Genomic DNA, 18,966 nt, shown 5'->3' on the forward strand with positions numbered 1-18,966 from the left:
CCCATTACCACACAGTGATATTAGTGACCTGCTCAAATGAAAGTTATCTTACTTTTACCGGTGAATGTGCTGTATAGAGTTTAAGTCTGAATGACTCCAAAGACTCGGCCCTTTTAGAGTGTCCTTTAGAAACATCTCCGTTGTGTTGCGACTGGCGTATCAACATTTCTGAAGGTGTATGTGTTTCTGTATTTGCTGATAAAGGTGTTTTTTGTTTTTTTGTTTTTTTTTTGCAGTTTGTTGGTTTTTTTCAGCCACCGTAGATCTACCAATATAGTGAGAGACAGAGTGTCGTACAAGTGAAGTAATGAGTAATGAGATTACTTTTTCCAGCACGTAACAAGTAACATAATCCTGTTACATTATGTAATTAGTAACTTGATTGAGTAATGGTTTTTAAGTAATAGCCCCAACACTGGACCTGACTATACTAACACTAACACTAGCGCTGGGTACAGTCTGCTGAGCCTCTGGAGCACTCGGTTCTGACTGAAAACGTTAGCTTTGACAGTGTAGCAACAAACCTTTTGCTTTCCTTCCTTTTTTTGTGTACAAACATTTGATTTTCACTCTCGACACCCAGAAAATCGAAGGACCTCCTTTTCAAATGACTTTGTAATTACCTGCACTTTACAATCGCCAATGACTTTCAAAGAACTCTGCATGACTAAAGGGTGCTTTGCATCATGAAAGCGTTCTTTAGATTAATGAAGAGTCTGTTGTTTATGGTTCTATATAGCACCAAAATTGGTTCTTCTATTGTTACAAGCTTGACATCGTCATGAACAATAAAAGAATCCTTTTTGGTGCTATATAGAACCCTTTTCAAAGACGTTCTATGTGGAACCGTACACAGCAGATTCTTCATCGATCCGAAGAACACTTTTTTGATGCTGTATAGATCCCTTTTCAAAGAGGTTCTATGTAGAACCATATACAACAGATTTTCCATCATTCTGAAGAACACTCTTTGATGCTATATAGAACCCGTTTCAAAGAGTTTCTATGTAGAACCATGTACAACAGATTCTACATCAATCTGAAGAACCCTTTTTGATGCTATATAGAACTCTTTTTAAAGAGGTTCTATGTAGAACCGTATACAGCAAATTTTCCATCAATTTGAAGAGCCCTTTTAGGATGCAAAGAATCCTTTAATCATTCAAAGGGTGGAGTGTTTATGGTTCTATATGGAACCATTTTCTTACTAAAGAACCCTTGAAGAACCATCGTTTTAAGAGTGAAGTTAATACGGATCTGTCTTTATACAGTTGTGTCGTCACGTAACAACATTGATTAGTCTGTTATGACCCTGACCTGGGGGTGGGGCTACATTAAAATGACTGAAAGTAATCACTGTTTTTAAGATGTATATATTTCGGAATGGATTATTTAACATCAACACGTACCGACCCTGGGCTCATGGGGGCCTTAGGCAGCTGTCTACCTTTACCTAGTGCGGGTCCCCCTGAATAGGAATAAAGCTGTAAGCAAAAGTTTGAATCCCCCATTCATGCACTAAAAGAGCAGCGACCGCCCACTTGATCTTATTAAAGTCCCTTTTTAAAGCACTTTACGCTTCTTTAGTTACTTTCGAGCTCCAGGTGTTTCAATTATTTACTGAAACGGTGAGTGAGGGTCCGGCTCTGCACTGAACCACTGAACCTGCTGTTCTAAGCTCTTTGGGTCTAATGTGAGTTTGCTGTGCTGTTCCTCAGGGATGGTGTCTGTACTGGACTTGATGCAGGGCGGTTTCCCTTCCCGAGCACCTTTCCACGAGCTCTACAACATGTACAAGCAGTACATGCCCCCTAAGCTGACGCGCCTGGACCCTCGGCTCTTCTGCAAGGTCAGCGTCCACTGCTCTGGGCTTTTACAGAAGTAGTTTGGAAAATTTACACTGTTTTGTGTTTAGCTGACATGTAGCTGGCCAGCCAAGACTTGTTTGGTCAGCCAAGACATGACAAAACTATAATGCATAGCAAAATACATTAGCAGCAACGTTCCTGAACGCTGACTTTATAAGTGCGTTTTTATAGATAACAGTATAGAATAAACTTAAGTAAGTATATTTGAGATCGCTTAACAACTCAATTCAAATCAAAGCAGTTTAAATATGTGTTGATTTAGCAACCCTAGCTGTGAAATGCTAACATAAGCGTACATTAGTTGTTAGCTACGTTAGCCTCGTAGCACCAGTGACTAACAGTGTTTTTAAACAGTATCAATGCTAAACAGGCTGAAAAGCCCCAATAGACAAAACATTTTCTTTTTCTTTTTTCTTTTTCTTTCTTTCTTTGTTTCTGTTCTGTTTTTCTTTTATTCTGATCTTTTTAAATTTTGCTTTCTTTTTCTTTTCTCTTTCATTCATAGATCTGTTTTTCTTTTTTTCTTTACTTGCTTCCTTCCTTCTCTACTTTCTTGCTTCCTTTCTTATTTAGTTCTTTACTTTTTCTTTCTTCCTTTCTTTTTCTATTTCTTTCTTCTATTCATACATCTGTTTTTCTTTCTTCTTTCTTGCTTCCTTTCTTCTTTACTTTATTTGCATTCTTTCTTTTTTACTTCTTTACTTCTTTACTTTTTCTTTGTCTTCTTTCTTTCTTTCTTTCTTTCTTTCCTCTTTCTTCCATACATGTTTTTTTTCTTCCTTTATTTCCTTGCTTCCTTCCTTCTTTACTTTTTTGCTTTCTTTTTTTACTTTACTTTTTCTTTCTTTTTCTTTCTTTCTTTCTTTCTTTCTTTCATTCAGTCTTTCTTTCGTTCAGTCTTTCTTACATTCTTTATCATCCTTTCTTTTCTTTTTTTTCTTTTCTTTCCTTTTTTTTCTTTTCTATATACTGACTAACAAACATAGTAAAAACCAACAAAGTGAACTTTGGACACCAAACGTGTCTTGGCTGATCTGCTACGTTTTGGTGAAAGAAAAAAAAACTGTGAATATAATGTTTCAGTTAAAGGGCCCATATTCTACTTTTTTTTCTTTTATTTTTTTTACCCTTTTTGGTCTTATGTCCCAAAAAATAACTTCATTTTTCCATGACCTTTTTCCAGCTTGTCTTTGTCCATCAGAATTAAACAGGCTAGTTTTATTATTTTGCCTTTAAGACTGAAATAAGTTGAATGAGCTCTGTTCTGATTGGCTGTCCTGTTTTTGGGCATCATTCAGAAACCAGTTAGAGTTGAAACACTCCTTATAACATCAGTGTGAATAGGCGGGGCTAACCTGCTGTAACCTGAGCTGGCAGTTATATGTAAATTGCTTGGTTCTCATGAAATCACAGAAACAATGACTTTATAACAGGCTGTTCTTGGACTGAGGGGAGGGAAAGGTGAATCTTTAACAATCTTTATGCATCACCTCCAAAAAGTGATGGAAATTCAGTTTTCCATTATATGGGCTCTTTAAAATTGGCTGTGCTTTGTCAAACACAGTAGAAGTGCTCTTCTCAGTCTCTTCTCAGCCTGTCATAAAGCTTTGAGTGGCTGAGGACGAAACTAGGATTGATCTTTTGTAGTCCAGAGTCGGTCACACAATAAAAAATGTCTCCACAAGGTTCACGAAATACCCTGAGGTCTGAATGTTGGTTTACTGTGTGGCTGAAATGGTTCACAGACATTGTTTTAACATGCTTTGTTCCCTCCTCTGCTGCAGGCCCTGTTCAAAGCTCTGGGCCTGAATGAGAACGACTACAAGTTCGGCCTCACTCGAGTTTTCTTCAGACCCGGAAAGGTGAGACGCTCCTAATGGTTGTCATCCAGATGTACCCCAGAGATAAAGGCCTTCAGTTCTCGCCGTCGTTCAGAGGAACACGAGTTAGTGATGCTCTCAGCGCTGATGAGAGAGCAATTAGATGTGGAGAGTAAACCACAACTAGCAGATGGCGTTTTCATTTCTGACTGAATGAATAATTTACCTGCGGCGAGGAAGCGGCTGAGCGCCTATCAGACGGGCTGCGGCGGCGTTCTTACGGGAGGAGAGGAGGATGTGGGATTTCTGCAAATGCCATACAGAAGATACGCTATCAGCTTAGTGTTAATGAAAGAGTGGAAATTAGAAATTTAACTCTTAAAGACCGGTCTTCGTCAAACTGACCCCGTCTGTGTCCACTCTCTCTGTGTCCACTCTCTGTGTCCACTCTCTGTGTCCACTGTCTCCTCTATCACCCAGACCTCTGTCTATTTCTGTGATAGAAATGTTGATTTACTATTGTAAAGAAACAGTAATTTACACTGTCAGACCTTCAGATAGACATTAACTCAGTCTTTCTCTTCTACGTTCTCTTTCTTTCTTTCTTTCTTTCTACTCTTTTCTTCTCTTCTTTCTTTTGTTTTTCTTCCATTCATTCATCCATTTTTTCCTTTTCTTCCTTCTTTACTTCCTTGTTTCCTTCCTTCTTTCTTTTTCTTTCTTTCTGTTTTTCTGTCTTTCTGTCTTTCTTTCTTTTGTTCATTCGTTCGTTCATCCATCCATTTTTTTTATTTGTTACTTTTTTACTTCATTGTTTCCTTCTTTCTTTACTCTTTCTTTGTCTTCATTTCTTTCTTCCATTCATTCAGTTATTTATCCATTTTTTTTCTTTTTTTCTTCCTTCTTTACTTCCGTTTCCTTCGTTCTGTATTTTTTTCCTTCCTTCTTTCTTTCTTTCTTTTTCTTTCTCTTTTTCTCTTTCTTTCTTCCTTTCTTTTTTCCTTCTTTACTTCCTTGTTTTCTTTTTTTTTCTTTCTTTACCTCCTTCATTCTCTCTTTCCTTCTTCCATGTTTCCTTCGTTCTGTACTTTTTTCCTTCTTTTTTTTCTTTCTTTCTTTTTCTTTCTTTCCGTTCATCCATTTTTTTCTTTTTTCCTTCTCTACTTCCTTGTTTTCTATCTTTATTGTTTCTTTCTTTACCTTCTTCATTCATTCCCTCTTTCTCTCTTTCCTTCTTTATTTTATTAATTCTTTCCTCTGCTTCTCTTTCCTTTCTCTGTCTTCCTTTTTTTCTTTACTCAATTTCTTCTGTTCATCTTATTTTTTTTTCTTTTCTTTCTCTTTCTTTCTTTCTATCTTCCTTTTTTCTTCTTTCATCTTTTCTTTATTTGTTTCTTTCTTTTATCCCTTACTTTGTCCCTACCTTCCTTCTTTACCTTCTCTCCTTTCTTCCTGCTTTTTTCTTTCACTGATTCTTTTTTCTAGCTTCCTTGCTTCCTTTCTTCTTTGCTTTCTTGCTTGCTTCCATCTACTTTGTTGCTCCCTTCCTTACTAGCCTCTGTCTTTCTTCTTTATATCCTTCCTCCATTCATTCATTCATTCATTCATTCATTCATTCATTCATTCATTGAGCCTGGGTTCCTCTCTAGGTTTTCTTCCTCTTGCTCTTGCTTGTTTTTCCTTGCTACTGTCACTTCTGGTTTGCTCATGGGGGGCTTGGACCGGGATTTAGTTCCTTATGTCTATACATGGACTCCTTTTTCTTTGTCTTTTCTTTTTTTTTAATTTTATTCTTTTGATAACGTTCCATAAACTGCTTTTGTGTAAAGCTACTTTGAGACAACACTAGTGGTAAAAAGCGCTATACAAATAAAAAGTTTTTTCTTTCTTTCTTGCTCTCTTTCTTTCTTTCTTTCCATTTTCTTTTGATTCTCACCGTGTGTTTTTTTTTTTCTCTCTCTCTCTCTCCTCTGCCAGTTTGCCGAGTTTGACCAGATAATGAAGTCTGATCCGGATCACCTGGCCGAGCTGGTGAAGCGGGTCAATAAGTGGCTGATACACAGCCGCTGGAAGAAGGTCCAGTGGTGCGCGCTGTCAGTCATCAAATGTGTGTAACTCACTGATTTCTCACACACCTTTTCATCACTGTCTCAGTGTGTTATAGGGCAGAGGCTCCTGACTGGTTCTGGAGGACCACTGCGCTGCTCATACAACAACTCACGAAGGGCTTGTTAGTCAACTGATTAGTTAATTAGCTGATTATAGCAGCAAAAACATACAACCACTTGTTAGATTGCATAGACCGTTTTGAGTAGGCCTGTTTGAATCAAATGCTGGTGTATCGTTTATAGTCCATTCCACATCATTTTAACATTCAGTGTCCGTGTTTATGATCACAGATGGTCTGAAACCAGTTTTATAGTCATTGGATGCATTAAGAGAGTCTCTGGCTTTGTTTTAGCAGTGCCATACTGCTGCAGTCTGGCCCTGCAGCCAAGGGCCATTAGCATGCATAGGGACTTATTAGTTATAATTATTTCCTAATGACCTGGAAAAGTTTGATTAAAGTTTATACCCCTAAGTCATTTTCAGCTGTGTGTGCAGGACATTCTGATCTTCTTCTGTCAGCATTTAAAACGTGTCCGCTATCGATTCTGATGTTACTGAAAGTTCGGGTGCAGCCATTTGAGCTGCTCCAGCCTCCGTTCACAGGATACTTTTTCTGTCCCATTTAACAAAAGCGACTCAGGAACTTTGTCTTCCTGCAGCCGTCTTCAGATTCCCAGCACACACACACACAAATACACAAGCTAGTTCAGAAGTGTTACACAGCCATTATCCGCACACATACATCCTAATGATAAAGAATATGTGGCACTGTCAGCAGTTCTTCCTTATGTTCTCTGACTGTGAAACTCTACTCCAGCATTTGTACGCTTTGACCTTGAAGCTCCAGTAGATGTCATTGACTTGTCTAACTTCTCCCTTTTCTCTTTGTTTTTCCTTCTCTCTACCTCCCCTTGTCTATTCCAGTGAAGAATAAGATGCTGTATCGGGCCAACGCCTGCATCAGCATGCAGAAGACTGTACGTATGTGGCTGTGCAAGCGTAAGCACAAACCTCGGTGAGTGTTCTGAGGTTATAAAAAGAATAACACAAGGTTTAAGACTCATCATTATTATTATTATTATTAGTAGTAGTAGTAGTAGTAGTAGTAGTAGATAGATATAACCTGCATCCTATTAGTTTTTCATTTCATTAATTACTATCAATCAATCAATAAATTGAATCAGCCAATCAGATCGTTTATTGTTACAACACATTTACACAGGTGCAAAGGTGAGTGAAAATCGTAGGTATTTAGCCCCCTTATAGTACTTAAATATCACTGTTATTGGAAGAAAACATTGTATCTCCAAAATGGTAACTTTTTGGTAACTAGAAGGAAAAAAACATATTTCACTTGTGATGTAAGTCAGTGGAACCAGACTTTTTTACAAGTCATTTTGGGTCATTTCTTTTGGTCCATTCTTCATGAAATTTACATACAATGTAAATGTAAAAAAACGAAAAACGACAAAAAATGGAGATATGAGGTTTTCTTCTGACAGCAGCGATAAACAAAAAATATATATGACAAGAAACAAATGTCATATATATATATTAACAACAAGATATCAATCTACATGTGCAGGTATAGGTTGGCTAGATTGACGTTACAATAAGAGCAGAGTGAGTCTGTTACTTCTTTACTACATAGTATTACTGTATAGTTCATTTGAGAGAGAACTACATTTTAAGTATTTTTCATTCGAGCTACACATGTTATGTATTTTTTCCCATGTAAAATTAATCAAATAAACAGTAATTGGGCATTGAAATATGTAGAAATGTGCTCTCTATAGAGGAAGTTTTCACTTATTTTAAATAAAATCAATAAAACATGTCACATGACCAGGGGCGCCCAGACTTTTGCATGGAACTGTACATTTGTGATTATGTAATAACATTTAGGGAGCGTAAAGGACTTGGCAGGATTCGTTGCTGCGATGGCTCCGTGCAATTCATTAGTACAAGTGAGAATGCTGCCATGCAAACTGGTGCAAACCAAATAACTGAACCAGGACTCCTTGAGGTGGCCGGTCTTGATCCACTGCCAAACGAACTCTGGTGCAGCTTGTTTGAATGCAGTGAGACAGAGCAAACAGTAATGAGTCCCATTACGACACCGCATTCCACTATATGAACATCTTACCAACAGTAAAACATGGTGGTGGTAGTGTGATGATCTGGGGCTGTTTTGCTTCTGCAGGACCTGGACGACTTGTCATAATGAAACCATGAATTTTGCTCTCTATCAGAAAATCCTGAATGAGAATGTTTGCCGATCAGTTTGTGACCTAAAGCTCAAGCGCATTGATTGCATACACATTGATTGCACACATCAGTTATGTATTACTGTGCTGTTTTATGAAAGCAGTAAGCCACTTGAAGCCCTTTATTACAGTAATTTTACCCTGCTTCACATAATGGGAAAACTGCACTAACCTTATATGACTTATTGCTTTAGAATATCACAAGACAGACAGGCTGGAGTACAGCATGTCTCTAAAACGTTGGTTTGTCCCAGTTGTAGACATCATTTAAGTAGTAACTGCAAACGTGCATTCATGAGCTCCTTCTGGTGCAGGTTCATTGTGACTTATGTCCTAATTGAAGGTGAAGAGCTATAGGGTATGTAAAGCTAGCATTACAGTGCACAGCTGACAGGACAAAAAAGCAGCTTCATAACACACTTGTCAATCATCAACAACATCCCTAGTTAGTTCTAAGTTAACTCCGGTGCACACAAACATTACATGGCTGGATTCTGGATTAAACACAAACATTTACACCTTGTAACAGACATTCAGTGTTTTATTTGAAGTTTGTAACAGATGTTAACATGTATTTTACTTTGTAGCATTTTTACAGTTACTCTTTCAGTAAAGAGGCCTGCTAAGCTTACAGTGCTATTTTAAAGGGAACTGAGCTAAAGATATAAATGCACTGTTGAGTAGTACAGCAAAAAGTCATAACTCTAAACTTTGAAAGGTCATGAAATTGATATTTTTTTGTACCCAAATGGCTGTTACTTCATGATTTGCAATTATTCAGCAAGTTTCTTTAACCCTTGATTGATAAGGGAGATTGTATGGAGGCATTGGTGAGTTGAACTAAAGATTTTGCATGAAAAACTGCTTTAAATCAGCAGTCATGAAGAGCTGAATCACTGCCGCAGCTGTAAGCTACACTGAAATTGCTTTTGGAGAATTGCGAGATATTAGATACATACATTAAGGTTAATGACAATTACCATTACTGCTGTGGGATCCATCATCTAATGGCTGGCGCTCTGGAAGCGGTGACCTAAATGTAAATTGGAAGCTCGCTCTCTGACACGCAAGAGTGATATTAATGACATTACAGTAACAATGTAAATATTATAACTGCCATGTGTGGAGAATTTACCTAGCCGCTCTGATGAAGCTGCCTCGTTGCTTGGTGAAGTGGTTTGAGAAGTAATTTAACTCCACGTCTATTTTGCAAATGATTAAACTACTGAAGTCTCCTGGGGATTAAAGTCATCAAGCAGGGGTCACCGGTGGGCTGGGCTTGAATAGAAGCTCAAATAGAGCTTTGATTAAATCTTCCCTTTGTGTGTGTGTGTGTCCTTCAGCATTGACGGCCTGGTGAAGGTGCGGAACCTTAAGAAGCGGATGGGAAGGTTTAATGAGGTGGTGTCCGGCCTTAAGGAGGGCAAGCAGGAAATGAGCAAACAGATCCAGGATCTGGACGCATCCATCGACGCGCTCATGCTCAAGATCAAGGTGTGTGTCAATGGCAAGTCAATAGTTTGGGGACACTCAGCTTTCCAAAATGTTTTTAAATATTTTCTTAACATATTAAAGACAAAGGGTCAGGTTTATTAAGGAGGGCACAAAACCTGCAGCGCGTGCTAAAATGTAGCGAGCACAGCTGGTTCTAGTTTAAGTTACATTACACGCAAAGTGGCTAATTTGAATAGCAGAGGTGCTGATACGCAGATCCACTTAGAGCATGTTTGGACCAGCTGACAGAAGAAAAAAACGAAGAAAAGAGAAATTCTCTCTAGAAGAGCTGAAAGTTCTTGAAAGATCATGCATAGAACCTTGAAATATTGCATTTGTGTGTAATTTCTAAAAACTGTATCATTTAAACTACCTATAGGCTTAAAAAAGTCAGCCAGTCAAAAGTTTGGGGACTTCACATCATAGGAAAACTCCACTAACCCAAGACTTAGCATATCACAAGACAGACAGGCTGGAGTACAGAATGACTGTGGAGGTTTGGTGAATATTTGGCCCAGTTATTCAGTCATAAAATCTGTTCAGTCAGGTGTGACTTTCTACTCTTATCACTTTTGTTTACATTGTTTGGTTCGATGTTAGTTATGCTGGCATGAACCGTAAGCGAACTAAAATGCAGCAGTTTCCCACGTCTACAATGATGCTAATTTCTACTGGCATCCCTATGGGATGTCTTTTAGTATGTTAGTGCTAGGCCTGGACCATATCTAAAACTCACTTACTTTAAAAAACGCTGTCGTTAAGGAAGCAGGGTTGGTTTGAAAAATATGTATTTGCTGTCGTGACAAAACCTTGTATCTCTGTGTTTGCCATTAATGTTGTGATCAATTTTATGATGAACGTATCAACAGAAATGGTCTAAAATGACTTAGAACAAAAATCTGGTTACATGAACTTTCCATTAAAAGTGTCAAGGTTGTGTTACAACAGCAACTATGTATGTGGGTATATGTGTGTATAAATCAAATGTATGTGATGCATAAACTTTGAATATATTTTCACATATAACACACATTGCACATATTCTCTCACATTCTCATATATTTTCACATGGGATGAAGTATAAGGAAAAGGTGCCTGCTTGTAATAGCAAATCTAAACAAGAGTATTTCTCTGATAGAGTTACCCCTGTTTTAGTCGCATGCTGTCAGCATGTCCACCATGTTTAACGTAATTGCACCTTTTCCTGGGTGTTGCAGTTTTTCCGGTCAGTTCACATTAGCAAGTCATTCTGGGTTGTTAATTTGCATAGTATCCTCTTCTATTTTCCTCAACAGAGCTGTGCCCTAGAATGCATATTCTTGAAGTCAGGCTTGCTCAAGCCTGCAGTGATGACCTTGCAAAAAAGTAAATCTGGTAAATCAGCTCTGAGTGCTTTTGTGCATGTTAAATGCAGCGCCACCGTAAATGTTTAGTAAACATTGTTTTGTTTTTTTTTGTTGTTGAGAAAAACAATATTACACTTGTAAATAATTTGACAGCAATTCTTTTTGGTATAATGCCATGCCATTTCTTTCTTGTAGCTTACTATATTAAACACTGATCAAACTGATAAAAGTCCAATCTTGGGAATACGGTCCAAGCCTACACATTTTACCCCCCATTGTGATGTCAGCCCTCAGGCCTTCCAGATGTTTAAACCACCTTTCAATATATGCTTCTTACAATAGTTAAATCATTATTTAGAGACAAATTTGCTGTTCATACAAGGCACTTTGATGAACGTAAAGCTGAATGTAGAACCAATATATACCCAAAAGTATTAGTAAATACATTAACAAAGTCCTTTCCAGATAATTTTTATGCTTAACTGAAAAGTATCTACAAGAAAATTCAGATTTTAAAGAGCAGAAGTGTCCCTGAAGAAGTGTGTGCTTGTTTGATTGTAGACGTGCGTGCTTGTCTTTGAGTGCCTGGTGGCCAGGTGGCCAGTTCTTCACATCTACGTATCATCAGAATCTGAAAGAAGCCGATTGAAGGTTCCGCTCTTTTTGACGAGCAGACAGGAAAGTTTGGATGTAATTAAACACGACCTCAGCCAGATGCTGAGTGATTAGGAGAGCTTAGAGATAAAGTGAGTAGTGAAGATGATGGAGGAGGAAGTTCGCTGAAGTAATTAAACTCAACAAGTTTCTTATCTGTTCAACCAAAAGAGTATTTTATCTGGTTTTGGGTGTATATGTATATATGTTTTTTTCTGCAGATGTTAATGCACAGTTACTTTGTATTTGATTGACTTAATAATATAATAATACTAGTTCTGCAGTATTCTTTGGTCTTCTTTCATGCACAGCATGTTGAAGATTTACTCGCAGATTTTCAATGATCTTTAAGTTAGGAGACTGTGAGGGCCATTCCAGTTTCAGCTTGTGTGTCTTGAAGTAGTTTATGGTGGATTTTGAGGTATGATTGGGGTCATTGTCCTGTTGTAGAAGCCAGCTTCTTTTCAGCTTTAGTTTCTGGACTGACTGTTTCATTTGCCCCCAGAATTTGCAGATATTTAGTGGAATTGATTCTTCCATCTGTGCTTGCAATGTTTCCTGTGCCACTGGCTGCCACAAAACTCCCAAGTGTAATAGATCCACCCCATACTTAACAGTTGGCACGGTGTTCTTTACATCAAATGCTGCTTCATTTTTCTAAACATACCTTTGATGATTGTGGCCAAAGAGTTCCATTATTACTTCATCAGTCCACAGCACTTGTTTCCAAAGTGCTTCTGGCTTCTATAGATGTTTTGCATCCTTTAAACATTGACGTTTGGGGCAATGTTTCCTTCTAGTGACACTGCTGTACAGATCATGTTTATGCGTGCAACATTGCGCAGTAGAACAGTGCATGCCCACTCCTGTGTGAGCTAAACCTTCCTGCAGGCTCTGTGCTGTCATATGGGGGTTTTGCTTTGCCTTTTTCACCAGCATACAAGCACAAGTATACACGTTCTATCTGGGAGTTTTCTTGGTCTTCCAGAACTTGCTTTGTCTTCCACAGTTCTTTAAGAAATTGCCATTTTAAGAAACTGCCATTTCTTAATGATATTTTGGGCAGTGGAATTTGGGAGGTGTATATGCTAAGTCGATATACTAAATTGTCTGCTTAGTAGAGTACACATGATCTGCCAAGAAGGGTGAGTTGAAAATAAAACATTTACACATTTTTTTCACAACTTGTAGAGAGGGGAGCTCTGTAGTGTCTTCCAGGTTTCCCGAACGCTAGAGGGCGCTCCCGAGCAAGTTATGGGTTTGGTTGGAGCATTTGGGCAAAATCGAAGTTTATAAATGCTTAAACATTTTTCGTATAAAAGAATACATTAATTTCCTGAACACTGAACAGCATAAAACATTTTCACACTGCTGTTATATTTTTAAGAGCTTTTGAATTCGAGTTATAGGAGTTTAAAACGGCGCCTTATGTACTTTCATGACGTCAGTGAGCGCAAACAACCAATGAGCTGCTCCGCTCACCAGCCAATCAGCACTCTGTAGCAGTAATGCCAGCATCCTGCTGCCCACATCCTGTTTGCTGTAGAAAAAAGGAAATATACCGATAAGCTTTCTTTGCTTTTTTAGTGAAATAAATCCTTCTACTTTCTAAAATTAAAGGAAAGTTCTGGGCGAGTGATTAGAAATTTCAACTTTTTGTTTTTGGGCATTGAGCTCCGTTTACGCCTATTTATTGAGAACTCACTCGCGGGCGCCCTCTGCTGTTTTGCAGTCCTGTTTTTGATATAACGGAGGAAATAGGAAGTGGCCAGGCTCCTCATAAACTGGTTCGGACGTTAAGCTGAACTTTGTCGCATCGCAGACTTTGCCAACATTTGCGTCGCCAAAGTTTGCGTTGCCAAAGTTTGCGTTGCCTTCTGACAGCGGAAATCGCCGGTTCTTATTGAAAATAAATGCCCTCTGGCCGCCTTGTCGCATCACGTTGCTTTACTGCCGGTGTGAATGCAGGGTAACTATTTATTTGTTCAATTAGAATTAATTATGTATAAAGCCTACATTGTGATTTCATGCTAATATGTTAGCTCAAACATTTCCAAAGCTCTCCTTGAGGAAGTCTTCAGTATTTGCAGTTAGCATCTAATTACTAGTTTATGTAATCAGTGTTAATGCATTATTTTTAATGCATTATATTTAACTTTGCATTTATTCCAATGTTATATAGTGTTTTTACTGGCCAAAAACACTCGTAGTACTGAGATTACTTGTTTTAAACAGTCCTCTTGGCTGCCTAAGTCTTTTGCACAGTACTGTATGGACAGCAGTAGCGAAAACTGTGGAATCACAGACTGTTGCTGTAAGAAAGTTGGTAACTTTTGACGCAGTCTTTGACCTTGATTAAGTAAGGCATGCGTGTAGCATATATTACAAACCGTGACATATATCCAGCGTCCTCTTGAATATGTCGCTGCCTCTTCCCGGCTCTCCAAGATGTGTCGAGCGCTGCCATCTCGGCAGCTGCTGATGCATATTAACCAGCTTTCGCATCTGCGTCTCATTGGCCGCAGATTCTGATATTCAAATCGATACCATCGAGTGTTAAGTAAGCATGACTGGTGCCCAAATTGGAGGCCGTCACGAATACCTTAAATACTCATGAATATGGATGAGGCTAATGAGGGAGTAGGGCGCTGAGGATCTGAGACAGGATCAGGTCCGGTTGTGGAGAGGTGTGAAGAACTGAGAGGCTTTCCAGCTTCAGATGTTAGCACTGCAGTGGAGGTGGAGAGTCGTACCTGGTCTGCAGTAACTGGCCTCCAGCAGCATCCCCAGAGACGAGCTTTTATCTTTAATTTACTGCAGCTGCCGATTCCCCGGGAGAGCAGAGAGTTCTGCAGCGGGAAGGAGGAGGCTGAGGGTTTGAGTCCATGTCTTTGGACTTTAGAAGACCGTGGTGTTTGTTTTTTTTGTTTGTTTGTTTTTTTTTAAGCTTGGTTTTATTGTAACACTGTAAAAGATTCCATTTATCTTCATTTCTCATTCCCTCCCTTCCTGTCTTACTTCCTTTTTTCCTTCTATTCTGTCTTCCTTTCTTTATTCTTTCCTTCTTGACTTCCTTCTTTCCTTCCTGCCTACCTTTCTTCCTGTCTTCCTTCCTGCCTTCGTCTTACTTTTCTTTCTGTTTTCCTTCCTTTCTTCCTGCCTCCTTTTTTTCTTTCTTTTTTCCTCTTTTTTCCTCCACATATTCTTCTTTTTCCTTACTTCTTTCTTTCTTCCTGCCTTACTTCCTGCCTTTGTGCCTTCCTTTGTACCTTTTTACTTTCCCTCCTTCTTTCCTTCTATCCTTCCTTTCTGCTTTTCTTCCTTCCTTACTTCCTTCCCTCTTTCCTACTATCTTTCCTTCCCTCTTTCTGTGTATTCTTCCTTCCTGCTTTTCTTCATTTCTTCTTTCCTTTCTACTTTCCTTCCTAATTTCCTGCCTTCCTTCCTGATTTCCTTTCTACTTTTCTTCCTTCCTCCCTCCTTTCCTTCTATCCTGCCTTCCTCCTTTCCTTCCTGCCTCTCTTCCTTCCTTCCTTTCTACTTTTCTTCCTTCCTACTTTACTTCTATCCTTACTTCCTGCTTTCCCTCCTTCCTCTCTTTCTTTCTTCCTCACTACCTGCCTTCCTTCCTTTCTACGCTTCTACCTTTCTACCTTCCTACCTGCCTTCCTTCCTTCCTTCCTGCATAATGGTAGGCCTTCAGTTTGGGACGTAACAACTCCTATGGAATTTCTAATAGTGCAGCAGTGCTAAGCTAACAGTAGTGCATATGAACTTTCATGGCCACAAACACAAACATTTATAGGTTGTAAAAGACATCTCAAATGTTTCATTTTAAACTTGTAACTAGGATTGCATGATGATGTCAATCAGTGTTGACAAATGATTGCTTAAAAAATTAAAAATCAGCACTGGTCAATGTTTAGATCTGACCGATATTTCAAAAAGATAAATGATGGCAAATGTATTTGTACTCCAGCAGAGCAGAATATTTATAACATTTATAACTTTCTGTACATGCTAATGCATTTGAAACCCTGTGGAAATGAGTGTTATATTTACCCTTAGTGTTATATGGTGCTAATTCAGGTAGATGTGGTCTCAATGTCTACAGTTTAGAATGTTTATGTATCGTCATCAGTATCGACATCGGCCCTCAATTCGTTCTCATATTGGTCTATCCCTGTTTGTGACAGGCATTAACATGGTTTACTATGTATATTAGAGTTTTACAGTGACTTTTTCACTGAGGTACTCTGGCATTGAGCTGCCACTGTTTTCCACTTCTAACAACTCATTTGAGTACCGCTCATATTCACAGTCAGTGACGTATCTAGAACCTCCAGAAGGCAAGGGTGATTATTTTTCTTAGGAAATTGTTCCCAGCCATTGTAAATCAAAACAGGATTGATTGATTTTTCTGTCACTTTCTGATTATGTTGGTAGTTAATCTAACGCCTAAGGTGAACTGTAGCTATTCACAACACCATTATTTGATACTGTGGTGACGTGATGATTATATTAAACAAAAATGACCCGAACATTCCCCAGATATCTTTAGGCCTCCTCTGAAGGCCTAGAAAATGTTTCTTTCAGCTATTTGTACATGTAGAAACGGTCAGTCTGTGCCCTCTTAATGTTCTTTACTGCTCTGTTTTATAATATTTAAGTTAGCAGTGTCACCAGCTTGTTACAGAAAGTGTGTGTTGTGTGTAAGTGTGTAAGTGAGGTCTCTCACTCTGCTGTGTGTTTCTGTACTCAGAGCACCATCATGAGCCGGATTGAGATCGATCACGAGCACCAGGCTCTGGTGACCCGCTCTGAGAAGTTGCTGACCACCATGCAGAAGCAGAAACAGGAGGAGGAGGAGCGAGAGAGACTGCGCCGCATCCAGGAGGAGATGGAGAGAGAGAGGAAGAGGAGAGAAGAGGAGGAGAAACGCCGCAAACAGGAGGAGGAGGAGAGACGCCTGTAAGCAGATGGGAAGGGGGGCTGATTTGAAGGGTCTACATTGGAGGAATAAAAGGCCAAAAATGGATATTTAAACTGAAGAAAGAAAAGATTAAACAGGCAGAATGCAAAGAATGAGAGAGAGAGTAATGGAGTAAAAAGGTGTAACAAATGGATATGTAGGCTTAGGAAGAAAAAGAAAGTAAAATAAATGAGTAAAGACAGAAACTTATTGAATAGATAGGCCAAAATCAGTAAGTGAAACAAAAGAAAAAATGTATAAAGAATTGGAAAGAAAGAGGAAAAGGAAAGAAACAAAGAGATGGATAGATGAGCCCATGATGGTAGGTAAAAAGAAAGAAAACATGAATATACAGATTTAAGAAGAATGAAGGAAAGAAAAAATAATAAAAATGAATGTGAGAAGGGAAAAGATTGAAAGAAGGAAGAAAAGAAAGAAAGAAGGAAGAAAAGAAAAAAGAAGGAAGGAAGGAAAATAAATAAAGGAGTGAAAAAAGGGTAGAAAGAATTAAAGAAAGAATGAATGAAAGGAAGGAAAAGAAATAAAGTAAGAATGAGTAAAATAAAGAAAAGAAAAACAAATGAATGAAAGATGGAAAAAAATGGAAAAGCGAAGGAAAGAAACAGAGAAAGAAGGAAGAAAAAGAATGGAGGAATGAAAGAAAGAAGGGAAGAAAAAGAATTAAAGAAAAAGAATGAATGAAAGGAGGCAAATAAAAAAGAAGGAAAGTAAAGAAGAAAAAAGAAATAATGACCGAGTGAATGAAAGAAGGAAGAGAAGAAAGAAAGCAGGGGGGGATAGATGGGTCCAGACTGGTAGAGGAGAGGAAAGAAAAATGGATATACAGGCTTGAAGAGAAACAGAAAGCAAAGAAAGAACAGAAAGAGAATTGACTGGCCTGGTCAGGTAGACCAGACAGACAGACAGACAGACAGACAGACAGACAGAGAGAGATCTACATAGATAGATAGATAGGTAGAAGACAGACAGATGGAAGGACTCACTTGGCATGCTTGTCATCACTGTCCTCCGTTAATGGCTCATAAAGTCTTTATCGGGACCGCAGCCCTGTGGCTCCATCTCCAATCAGCGCCTCTTAATGCCAGCCGTTTGGGACAGGGCCAAGGCTTCTTCTGACTGAGGGCCAAGTCCACTCCCTCAGCACTCACCTTCCCCTCCAATGAAGGGCACAGTACAGCAGCATAAACGACACAGTAATTGAGTCAGTGGAGTTGGAGCGCAGCCACATCAGGGTTATTAATAAAGTCACGCACCCTGTAAAACGCAGAGAGAGAGACTGAGAGAGCGGGAGAGAGAGGGCTGACATGACGGGACAGTGTCTGAGCTGACGCCCTTTGAAGTGTTTGTATTGATTGGGAATGGTCACTGAAATGACCGGCTCACTACAGTGGACATTAATGTTGTAACTGTGGCAGAGCCGCCTCTCTCTTTCTCTCTCTCTGTCTTTCTTTCTTTCTTTCTTTCAATCTCTGGCCCTCTCTCATTCCCTGGCTCTCTCTTGCTTTCGCCCTCTCTATCTCACTCTCTTACGGAGCCCTGATGATGACATCCTGTATAAATAAAAATAATGCGTGGCCACACCTTATTAATGCATGGGAACGAGATCCTAATGCATGGCCACGACTTGGTAAGGCGTGGGAATGAGATCACGGCTTACTAAGTCTTGGCCATGCATTAGGATCTCGTTCCCACGCATTAGTAAGTCATGGCTATGACTTAATCATCTCATTCCCACGCCTTACTAAGTCGTGGCCATGCGTTATTTTTATTTATACACGATGTCACCAGTGGTGCTCTGTACTCTCTCTCTCTCTCTCTCTCTCTGTGACTGACCTTCCTCGTTCCCGGCTACAGAACAAAAGATCCTGTCTCCATTATGTACATTCACTTCACTCTCTCTCTCTGTTCCCTTCTTTAACACTCGTTTCCATGCATACTTGCTCTCCCTCCCTCTCACGCTCTCCCTCCCTCTCACACACTCCCTTATTTTCTCTCTCTCTCTCTGTCTTTACCCACCATCACTTTTTCAATTCAATTCAGTACAGTTCAATTCAATTCAGTCTTCGTTATTGCCTTAACATATAATGCTGTGGTTGTTTTGCCGAAGCTTGTTTCAGAGTCCGGCCATGTTACAGAATAATCAAATCAGAAAATGGAGCATTTTAGCTAATCCGAAATCTCTCACAGATGTTCAGCTGGGTTCAGATCCACTGACTGCAAAGGCCACAGCTAGAGCTGGGCGATATGGCCAAAAATGTTATCACGATAAACAAAATTTATATTGTTCGATATCGATACATATCGCGATAAATGTCAAATCATTATTTCTTTGAAGTTTGAACGCTGATTTTTGCTCCTGGGTGGTTAACTGCTGTTTTAAACTATCCTTTATGGTCTGAACATGATGAACACTCG

The 18,966-nt window shown here is 39.1% G+C and overlaps 1 protein-coding gene across 2 annotated transcripts in view; it reads left to right on the forward strand.

The window, feature by feature from the left end:
• Window positions 1-18,966, forward strand: part of myo6a (myosin VIa) — a 185,317-nt gene that overhangs the window by 126,503 nt on the left and 39,848 nt on the right. For both annotated transcript variants that reach the window (XM_036582362.1, XM_036582364.1), the window contains exons 21-26: window positions 1,719-1,849; window positions 3,653-3,730; window positions 5,666-5,795; window positions 6,722-6,812; window positions 9,408-9,558; window positions 16,321-16,529. In XM_036582362.1, the coding sequence (XP_036438255.1) occupies window positions 1,719-1,849; window positions 3,653-3,730; window positions 5,666-5,795; window positions 6,722-6,812; window positions 9,408-9,558; window positions 16,321-16,529 (790 nt within the window). The remainder of the gene's footprint in view (window positions 1-1,718; window positions 1,850-3,652; window positions 3,731-5,665; window positions 5,796-6,721; window positions 6,813-9,407; window positions 9,559-16,320; window positions 16,530-18,966) is intronic.

Source organism: Colossoma macropomum, unplaced genomic scaffold (genome assembly GCF_904425465.1).
Source record: "Colossoma macropomum unplaced genomic scaffold, Colossoma_macropomum, whole genome shotgun sequence".
Lineage (NCBI taxonomy): Eukaryota > Metazoa > Chordata > Actinopteri > Characiformes > Serrasalmidae > Colossoma > Colossoma macropomum.